The sequence below is a fragment of the Hemitrygon akajei genome, chromosome 2 (genome assembly GCF_048418815.1).
Source record: "Hemitrygon akajei chromosome 2, sHemAka1.3, whole genome shotgun sequence".
Classification (NCBI taxonomy): Eukaryota; Metazoa; Chordata; class Chondrichthyes; order Myliobatiformes; family Dasyatidae; genus Hemitrygon; species Hemitrygon akajei.
The window spans coordinates 189,667,841-189,678,915 of record NC_133125.1 but is presented as its reverse complement, the minus strand read 5'-3'; the positions used below and the strand labels follow the sequence as shown (position 1 = coordinate 189,678,915).

Below are 11,075 nucleotides of genomic sequence, written 5' to 3'. Positions count from 1 at the left end.
TCCTCACCCACCCTCTCCATCTGCCCATCATCTTTGTCACTGCCACCTCTCACCTCACAGCTTCTGACACATTTCCACACTCCACCCCTCCCTCGTGTCTTTATCACCCCCTCACCTGCCAGCTCTTACCCTGGCTTTCCATCCAAATCCTACACCGGTCATCTCCGCTCTCACTTTCAGTCCAGTGGGAGGACATTGAGCCAAAATGTCAATTATCCATTTCCCTCTATAGATGCTGCCTGACACGCTGAGATTCTCCAGCCTGTTACCGTCATGTGTCCCGTCTCCCCAAGGTTCACCTTGACCTCCCTGTCCCAGTCAGCATCACCACCACTTGTCCCACTTCACCTGTCTCGGTGCGGGTGGACTTTAGCACCCGGGGGAGCCCAGGACCCGCCGCCCGCGGCTGCTGCTGAATCCGCAGTGTTTCTGTTCCGTTGACGGATGCGGTGAACGAGTTAAAATTAATGGATCGATAATTCTCACATCGTGTTTATTTCACTCTCCGCACATTTATATTTACACTGACTTACTCCTGACGCCGGTCCCGGACCCGACCCGTTTACAGACCCGGAGCGGAACCGGAGCAGATTCTCAGACACTCGTTTTTATATCCAGACCAGAAGAAAGGATAAAGTTTGTCCGTGAATTTATTCCCAGTGAAGGTGTGGAGATGGGACTTGGTCTCTGCGTTGTAAAATGAAACTGTCCCGGACTCGTAACGGAGATAAACTCCCACCCTCCCGGGGATGGGACCGGCAGGGAGACGGGACTCAGGGGAGGTGAGAACCCGCATCTCGTCATCACGCCGCGCGATGATCCAGAATCCGGTCTCCGGACTCAGACTGACCCCTCCCTTCCTGTCCACAGACTCTGCGGCGACTCCCAGACCCCACCACCGATTCCCCGTCACCTCCACCTCCCAGTAATGTCTCCCCGATGTGAATCCCTCCGATCCCAGCACACAGGCCCGGTTTGTGAACCTCTTCCCGGTGTCAGGGAGATTCCTCCGGGTCCGGGTCAATCTCACACTCTTCCGATCCTCAGACACCTCGAGCCCCGGATGCGCCGTTTCCACATCCAGGGTGACAGAGACTGCGGGGAGAAGCAGAGAATTAGAGAGTCCCCGGGATCGGGGGCAGACTCGGGCAGCGCGTCCCCGGGGACCGGCGGAGACTCGGGCAGCGCGGCCCCAGGACCCGGGGGGACTCGGGCAGCGCGTCCCCGGGGACCGGGGGAGACTCGGGCAGCGCGGCCTCGGGACCGGGGGGAGAATCGGGCAGCGCGTCCCCGGGGACCGGGGGAGACTCGGGCAGCACGGCCCCGGGATCGGGGGAGACACTGGCGGCTCCGGAACCGGGAGAGAGGCCGCTGGGCCTCAGGCACAGTCGGGTGGCGACCGGAACCTTTCCCGGGGATTTACCCAAACACAGCGGATGGACAACCAGCACCTTCCCGAGGTTTTACCTCCGGATTGGAGAGCAGAATTTTCTGAACAACACAGGGATGATTTCCTGTCACAGTATGTTGACAGGCCGACTAGGGGGAATACCATACTAGATCTAGTATTAGGCAATGAACCGGGTCAGGTCACAGATCTGTCAGTGGATGAGCATCACCGCTCAGTGGACAGAGATCACCGCTCCCTGACCTTTAGCATTATCATGGAAAAGGATAGAATCAGAGAGGACAGGAAAATTTTTAATTGGGGAAGGGCAAATTATGAGGCTACAAGGCTAGAATTTGCGGGTGTGAACTGGGATGATGTTTTTGCAGGGAATGTACTATGGACACATAGTCGATGTTTAAGGATCTCTTGCAGTATGTTAGGGATAAATTTGTCCCGGTGAGGAAGATAAAGAATGGTAGGGTGAAGGAACCATGGGTGACAAGTGAAGTGGAAAATCTAGTCAGGTGGAAGAAGGCAGCATACATGAGGTTTAGGAAGCAAGGATCAGATGGGTCTATTGAGGAATATAGGGTAGCTAGAAAGGAGCTTAAGAAGGGGCTGGGAAGAGCAAGAAGGGGGCATGAGAAGGCCTTGGTGAGTAGGGTAAGGGAAAACCCCAAGGCATTCTTCAATTATGTGAAGAACAAAAGGATGACAGGAGTGAAGTAGGACCGATTAGAGATAGAAGTCTGAAGATGTGCCTAGAGGCTGTGGAAGTGAGCGAGGTCCTCAATGAATACTTCTCTTCGGTATTCACCACTGAGAGGGAACTTGATGACGGTGAGGACAATATGAATGAGGTTGATGTTCTGGAGCATGTTGATATTAAGGTAGAGGAGGTATTGGAGTTCTTAGAATACATTAGGATGGATAAGTCCCTGGGGCCTGACGGAATATTCCCCAGGCTGCTCACGAGGTGACGGAAGAGATTGCTGAGCCTCTGGCTAGGATCTTTATGTCCTCGTTGTCCACGGGAATGGTACCGGAGGATTGGAGGGAGGCGAATGTTGTCCCCTTGTTCTAAAAAGGTAGTAGGGATAGTCCGGGTAAATATAGACTAGTGAGCCTTACGTCTGTGGTGGGAAAGTTGTTGGAAAAGATTCTTAGAGATTGGATCTATGGGCATTTAGAGAATCATGGTCTGATCAGGGACAGTCAGCATGGCTTTGTGAAGGGCAGATCGTGCCTAACAAGCCTGATAGAGTTCTTTGAGGAGGTGACCAGGCATATAGATGAGGGTAGTGCAGTGGATGTGATCTACATGGATTTTAGTAAGGCATTTGACAAGGTTCCACACAGTAGGCTTATTCAGAAAGTCAGAAGGCATGGGATCCAGGGAAGTTTGGCCAGGTGGGTTCAGAATTGGCTTGCCTGCAAAAGGCAGAGGGTTGTGGTGGAGGGAGTACATTCAGATTGGAGGGTTGTGACTAGTGGTGTCCCACAAGGATCTGTTCTGGGACCTCCACTTTTCGTGATTTTTATTAACGACCTGGATGTGGGGGTAGAAGGGTGGGTTGGCAAGTTTGCAGATGACACAAAGGTTGGTGGTGCTGTAGATAGTGTAGAGGATTGTCGAAGATTGCAGAGAGACATTGATAGGATGCAGAAGTGGCAGATGGAGTTCAACCCGGAGAAGTGTGAGGTGGTACACTTTGGAAGGACAAACTCCAAGGCAGAGTATAAAGTAAATGGCAGGATACTTGGTAGTGTGGAGGAGCAGAGGGATCTGGGGGTACAAGTCCACAGATCCCTGAAAGTTGCCTCACAGGTAGATAGGGTAGTTAAGAAAGCTTATGGGGTGTTAGCTTTCATAAGTCGAGGGATAGAGTTTAAGAGACGTGATGTAATGATGCAGCTCTATAAAACTCTAGTTAGGCCACACTTGGAGTACTGTGTCCAGTTCTGGTCACCTCACTATAGGAAGGATGTGGAAGCATTGGAAAGGGTACAGAGGAGATTTACCAGGATGCTGCCTGGTTTAGAGAGTATGAATTATGATCACAGATTAAGGGAGTTAGGGCTTTACTCTTTGGAGAGAGGGAGGATGAGAGGAGACATGATAGAGGTGTACAAGATATTAAGAGGAATAGACAGAGTGAACAGCCAGCACCTCTTCCCCAGGGCACCACTGCTCAGTACAAGAGGACATGGCTTTAAGATAAGGGGAGGGAAGTTCAAGGGGGATAGTAGAGGAAGGTTTTTCACTCAGAGAGTAGTCGGTGCGTGGAATGCACTGCCTGAGTCAGTGGTGGAGGCAGATACACTAGTGAAGTTTAATAGACTACTAGACAAGTATATGGAAGAATTTAAGTTGGGGGTTATATGTCCTTGTGAAGTACAGATGTAATGTTAAAATTTATAAAGCACTGGTGGGGCCTCACTTGAAGTATTGTGAAGTATTATCTGAGAAAGGATTGGTACTGAAACTGGAGAGTGTTCAAAGGGGTTTCACAAAAATGATTCCAGGATCGAATGTCTTGTCATATGAAGAGCGTTTGGTGGCTCTGGGTCTGTATTCACTAGAATTCAGATGAATGATGAGAGACCTCATTGAAACCAATCAAACGGTTAAAGTGGATGTGGAGAGGATGTTTCCTATGGAGGGAGAGTCTAACACCAGAGGACACAGCCTCAGAATAGAGGGGCGTCCTTTTACAATGGAGAATTTCTTTACCCAGAGAGTGGTGAATCTGTGGAATTCTTTGCCACAGGCAGCTGTGGAGGCCAAGATTTTATGTATGATTAAGACAGAGAGTGATAGATCCTGCCGAAGGGTCTCGGCCTGAAACACTGACTGTACTGTTTCTCACAGATGCTGTCTGGCCTGCTGAGTTCCTCCAGCACTTTGTGTATGTTGTCTTGATAGATTCTTGATTGGTCAGGGTACCAAAGGATACGGGGAGAGGGCAGGAGAGTGGGAGGAAAATTGGATCAGCATGATGAGATAGCAGAGCAGACGATGGACCAAATGGCCTAATTCTGCTCCTATATCTTATGCTCATATGGTCTTATCTGAGGGGTGAGTTTATTGAACAGTGAGTGGGTGATGTTGGAACTTGCTGCCAGAGGAGGTGATGGAATCAGATACAATCACTGTGTTTAACAGACACTTCAATCGGGAAGGCACTGAAGGAGACTGACCCAATGCCAACCAATGGGATGAGTGTAGTTGGTAAATAGGTCAGCACAGAGGTGATGGGCCGAAGGGCCCATTTCTGTGCTGTACAACAATGACTCTGTGACTTTAAATGGACTAAATCACTGAGAGCCCACAACCCTCCGGTTTAGGAAGTTCGAAAGATACCCCATCCTCTGAGGGTCCACCCCATCCTGAGACAGTGACCCCTGACCCTCGACTCCTCAGACAGGGGAAACATCCTCCCTGCATCCCGTCTGTTGAGCCCGGGAAGAGTTTTGTGTTTCCCTGAGATCTCCTCTCATTCTTCGAAACAGGGAACAGAGAACATGGAACAGTACAGCACAGGAACAGGCCCTTCATTCAATGTGACAGAGACTGGTCGATGTCAGCATCAATTCCACATCTGTACCAGTTCCCCAAGATCTCAATTCCTCATCCCAGTTCGCCAAAACTTCAATTCCACGATCTTTCAAAATCTTTCTCTAACTCCACCTTAAACATATCCAATAATCAGGCCTCACACAATCTGCTGGAGGAACTCAGGGGGTCGAGCAGCATCTGTCGGAGAAAGGGACTGTCAACGTTTTGGATCAAAACCCTGTATCAGGACTGAGAGTGGAGAGGGTGATGGCCGGTATAGAAAGGAGAAGGGGAGTGATAAGACAGGAGTCTGAGGTGACTGTGGACTGAGGAGGGGTGAGGGATGATGAGACGAGTCTGAGGTAACTGTGGACTGAGGTGTGTGAGGGATGATGAGACGGAGGGGTGAGGGATGATGAGACGAGTCTGAGGTGACTGTGGACTGAGGAGGGGTGAGGGATGATAAGACGAGTCTGAGGTGACTGTGGACTGAGGAGGGGTGAGTAATGATGAGACGAGTCTGAGGTGACGGTGGACTGAGGATGGGTGAGGGATGATGAGTCTGAGGTGACTGTGGACTGAGGACGGGTGAGGGATGATGAGACGAGTCTGAGGTGACTGTGGACTGAGGATGGGTGAGGGATGATGAGTCTGAGGTGACTGTGGACTCAGGAGGGGTGAGGAAGGATGAGTCTGAGGTGATTGTGGACTGGGGAGGGTGAGGGATGATGAGACGAGTCTGAGGTGACTGTGGACTGAGGATGGGTGAGGGATGATGAGTCTGAGGTGACTGTGGACTGAGGAGGGGTGAGGAAGGATGAGTCTGAGGTGATTGTGGACTGGGGAGGGTGAGGGATGATGAGACGAGTCTGAGGTGACTGTGGACTGAGGAGGGGTGAGGGATGATGAGGAGTCTGAGGTGACTGTGGACTGAGGAGGGTGAGGGATGATGAGGAGTCTGAGGTGACTGTGGACTGAGGAGGGGTGAGGGATGATGAGGAGTCTGAGGTGACTGTGGACTGAGGAGGGGTGAGGGATGATAAGACGAGTCTGAGGTGACTGTGGACTGAGGAGGGGTGAGTGATGATGAGACGAGTCTGAGGTGACTGTGGACTGAGGAGGGGTGAGGGATGATGAGTCTGAGGTGACTGTGGACTGGGGAGGGTGAGGGATGATGAGGAGTCTGAGGTGTCTGTGGAGTGAGGAGGGTGAAGGATGATGAGTCTGAGGTGACTGGACTGAGGAGGGGTGAGGGATGATGAGGCAAGTCTGAGGTGACTGTGGAGTGAGGAGGTGTGAGGGATGATGAGACGAGTCTGAGGTGACTGTGGACTGAGGAGGGGTGAGGGATGATGAGACGAGTCTGACGTGACTGTGGACTGAGGAGGGGTGAGGGATGATGAGACGAGTCTGAGGTGACTGTGGACTGAGGAGGGGTGAGGGATGATGAGACGAGTCTGAGGTGACTGTGGACTGAGGAGGGGTGAGGGATGATGAGGAGTCTGAGGTGACTGTGGACTGAGGAGGGTGAGGGATGATGAGGAGTCTGAGGTGACTGTGGACTGAGGAGGGGTGAGGGATGATGAGGAGTCTGAGGTGACTGTGGACTGAGGAGGGGTGAGGGATGATGAGGAGTCTGAGGTGACTGTGGACTGAGGAGGGTGAGGGATGATGAGGAGTCTGAGGTGACTGTGGACTGAGGAGGGGTGAGGGATGATGAGGAGTCTGAGGTGACTGTGGACTGAGGAGGGTGAGGGATGATGAGGAGTCTGAGGTGACTGTGGACTGAGGAGGGGTGAGGGATGATGAGACGAGTCTGACGTGACTGTGGACTGAGGAGGGGTGAGGGATGATGAGACGAGTCTGTGGTGACTGTGGACTGAGGAGGGGTGAGGGATGATGAGACGAGTCTGACGTGACTGTGGACTGAGGAGGGGTGAGGGATGATGAGACGAGTCTGTGGTGACTGTGGACTGAGGAGGGGTGAGGGATGATGAGGAGTCTGAGGTGACTGTGGACTGAGGAGGGTGAGGGATGATGAGGAGTCTGAGGTGACTGTGGACTGAGGAGGGTGAGGGATGATGAGGAGTCTGAGGTGACTGTGGACTGAAGAGGGGTGAGGGATGATGAGACGAGTCTGAGGTGACTGTGGACTGAGGAGGGTGAGGGATGATGAGGAGTCTGAGGTGACTGTGGATTGAGGAGGGGTGAGGGATGATGAGACGAGTCTGAGTTGACTGTGGACTGAGGAGGGTGAGGGATGATGAGGAGTCTGAGGTGACTGTGGACTGAGGAGGGGTGAGGGATGATGAGGAGTCTGAGGTGACGTGGACTGAGGAGGGTGAGGGATGATGAGATGAGTCTGAGGTGACTGTGGACTGAGGAGGGGTGAGGGATGATGAGACGAGTCTGAGGTGACTGTGGACTGAGGAGGGGTGAGGGATGATGAGACGAGTCTGTGGTGACTGTGGACTGAGGAGGGGTGAGGGATGATGAGGAGTCTGAGGTGACTGTGGACTGAGGAGGGTGAGGGATGATGAGGAGTCTGAGGTGACTGTGGACTGAGGAGGGTGAGGGATGATGAGGAGTCTGAGGTGACTGTGGACTGAGGAGGGTGAGGGATGATGAGGAGTCTGAGGTGACTGTGGACTGAGGAGGGTGAGGGATGATGAGGAGTCTGAGGTGACTGTGGACTGAGGAGGGGTGAGGGATGATGAGACGAGTCTGAGGTGACTGTGGACTGAGGAGGGGTGAGGGATGATGAGATGAGTCTGAGGTGACTGTGGACTGAGGAGGGGTGAGGGATGATGAGACGAGTCTGAGGTGACTGTGGACTGAGGAGGGGTGAGGGATGATGAGACGAGTCTGTGGTGACTGTGGACTGAGGAGGGGTGAGGGATGATGAGATGAGTCTGTGGTGAATGTGGACTGAGGAGGGGTGAGGGATGATGAGGAGTCTGAGGTGACTGTGGACTGAGGAGGGTGAGAGATGATGAGACGAGTCTGAGGTGACTGTGGAGTGAGGAGGTGTGAGGGATGATGAGACGAGTCTGAGGTGACTGTGGACTGAGGAGGGGTGAGGGATGATGAGACGAGTCTGACGTGACTGTGGACTGAGGAGGGGTGAGGGATGATGAGACGAGTCTGAGGTGACTGTGGACTGAGGAGGGGTGAGGGATGATGAGGAGTCTGAGGTGACTGTGGACTGAGGAGGGTGAGGGATGATGAGGAGTCTGAGGTGACTGTGGACTGAGGAGGGGTGAGGGATGATGAGGAGTCTGAGGTGACTGTGGACTGAGGAGGGTTGAGGGATGATGAGGAGTCTGAGGTGACTGTGGACTGAGGAGGGGTGAGGGATGATGAGGAGTCTGAGGTGACTGTGGACTGAGGAGGGGTGAGGGATGATGAGACGAGGCTGAGGTGACTGTGGACTGAGGAGGGGTGAGGGATGATGAGACGAGTCTGAGGTGACTGTGGACTGAGGAGGGGTGAGGGATGATGAGGAGTCTGAGGTGACTGTGGACTGAGGAGGGGTGAGGGATGATGAGACGAGTCTGTGGTGACTGTGGACTGAGGAGGGGTGAGGGATGATGAGATGAGTCTGTGGTGACTGTGGACTGAGGAGGGGTGAGGGATGATGAGGAGTCTGAGGTGACTGTGGACTGAGGAGGGTGAGGGATGATGAGGAGTCTGAGGTGACTGTGGACTGAGGAGGGTGAGGGATGATGAGGAGTCTGAGGTGACTGTGGACTGAGGAGGGTGAGGGATGATGAGGAGTCTGAGGTGACTGTGGACTGAGGAGGGTGAGGGATGATGAGGAGTCTGAGGTGACTGTGGACTGAGGAGGGTGAGGGATGATGAGGAGTCTGAGGTGACTGTGGACTGAGGAGGGTGAGGGATGATGAGGAGTCTGAGGTGACTGTGGACTGAGGAGGGGTGAGGGATGATGAGACGAGTCTGAGGTGACTGTGGACTGAGGAGGGTGAGGGATGATGAGGAGTCTGAGGTGACTGTGGACTGAGGAGGGGTGAGGGATGATGAGACGAGTCTGAGGTGACTGTGGACTGAGGAGGGTGAGGGATGATGAGGAGTCTGAGGTGACTGTGGACTGAGGAGGGGTGAGGGATGATGAGGAGTCTGAGGTGACGTGGACTGAGGAGGGTGAGGGATGATGAGATGAATCCGAGGTGACTGTGGACTGAGGACGGGTGAGGGATGATGAGATGAGTCTGAGGTGACTGTGGACTGAGGAGGGGTGAGGGATGATGAGGAGTCTGAGGTGACTGTGGACTGAGGACGGGTGAGGGATGATGAGATGAGTCTGAGGTGACTGTGGACTGAGGAGGGGTGAGGGATGATGAGGAGTCTGAGGTGACTGTGGACTGAGGAGGGTGAGGGATGATAAGGAGTCTGAGGTGACTGTGGACTGAGGAAGGTGAGGGATGATGAGGAGTCTGAGGTGACTGTGGACTGAGGAGGGGTGAGGGATGATGAGGAGTCTGAGGTGACTGTGGACTGAGGAGGGGTGAGGGATGATGAGATGAATCCGAGGTGACTGTGGACTGAGGAGGGCTGAGGGATGATGAGACGAGTCTGAGGTGACTGTGGACTGAGGAGGGGTGAGTGATGATGAGATGAATCCGAGGTGACTGTGGACTGAGGACGGGTGAGGGATGATGAGGAGTCTGAGGTGACTGTGGACTGAGGAAGGTGAGGGATGATGAGGAGTCTGAGGTGACTGTGGACTGAGGAGGGGTGAGGGATGATGAGATGAATCCGAGGTGACTGTGGACTGAGGACGGGTGAGGGATGATGAGATGAGTCTGAGGTGACTGTGGACTGAGGAGGGGTGAGGGATGATGAGACGAGTCTGAGGTGACTGTGGACTGAGGAGGGGTGAGGGATGATGAGGAGTCTGAGGTGACTGTGGACTGAGGAGGGTGAGGGATGATGAGATGAATCCGAGGTGACTGTGGACTGAGGACGGGTGAAGGATGATCAGCCGAGTCTGAGGTGACTGTGGACTGAGGAGGGGTGAGGGATGATGAGACGAGTCTGAGGTGACTGTGGACTGAGGAGGGGTGAGGGATGATGAGGAGTCTGAGGTGACTGTGGACTGAGGAGGGTGAGGGATGATGAGGAGTCTGAGGTGACTGTGGACTGAGGAGGGTGAGGGATGATGAGGAGTCTGAGGTGACTGTGGACTGAGGAGGGGTGAGGGATGATGAGGAGTCTGAGGTGACTGTGGACTGAGGAGGGTGAGGGATGATGAGGAGTCTGAGGTGACTGTGGACTGAGGAGGGGTGAGGGATGATGAGGAGTCTGAGGTGACTGTGGACTGAGGAGGGTGAGGGATGATGAGGAGTCTGAGGTGACTGTGGACTGAGGAGGGGTGAGGGATGATGAGACGAGTCTGAGGTGACTGTGGACTGAGGAGGGGTGAGGGATGATGAGACGAGTCTGAGGTGACTGTGGACTGAGGAGGGGTGAGGGATGATGAGGAGTCTGAGGTGACTGTGGACTGAGGAGGGGTGAGGGATGATGAGACGAGTCTGTGGTGACTGTGGACTGAGGAGGGGTGAGGGATGATGAGATGAGTCTGTGGTGACTGTGGACTGAGGAGGGGTGAGGGATGATGAGGAGTCTGAGGTGACTGTGGACTGAGGAGGGTGAGGGATGATGAGGAGTCTGAGGTGACTGTGGACTGAGGAGGGTGAGGGATGATGAGGAGTCTGAGGTGACTGTGGACTGAGGAGGGTGAGGGATGATGAGGAGTCTGAGGTGACTGTGGACTGAGGAGGGTGAGGGATGATGAGGAGTCTGAGGTGACTGTGGACTGAGGAGGGTGAGGGATGATGAGGAGTCTGAGGTGACTGTGGACTGAGGAGGGTGAGGGATGATGAGGAGTCTGAGGTGACTGTGGACTGAGGAGGGGTGAGGGATGATGAGACGAGTCTGAGGTGACTGTGGACTGAGGAGGGTGAGGGATGATGAGGAGTCTGAGGTGACTGTGGACTGAGGAGGGGTGAGGGATGATGAGACGAGTCTGAGGTGACTGTGGACTGAGGAGGGTGAGGGATGATGAGGAGTCTGAGGTGACTGTGGACTGAGGAGGGGTGAGGGATG

At 53.7% G+C, this 11,075-nt stretch overlaps 1 protein-coding gene across 1 annotated transcript in view; it reads right to left on the bottom strand.

Moving 5' to 3' along the window:
• Positions 1–479: 479 nt before the first annotated feature.
• Positions 480–11,075, bottom strand: part of LOC140738131 (zinc-binding protein A33-like) — a 31,696-nt gene continuing 21,100 nt past the window's right edge. Inside the window, exon 6 of the mRNA XM_073065280.1 lies at positions 480–1,095. Coding sequence (XP_072921381.1) covers positions 563–1,095 — 533 coding nt within the window. The 3' untranslated portion in view covers positions 480–562. The remainder of the gene's footprint in view (positions 1,096–11,075) is intronic.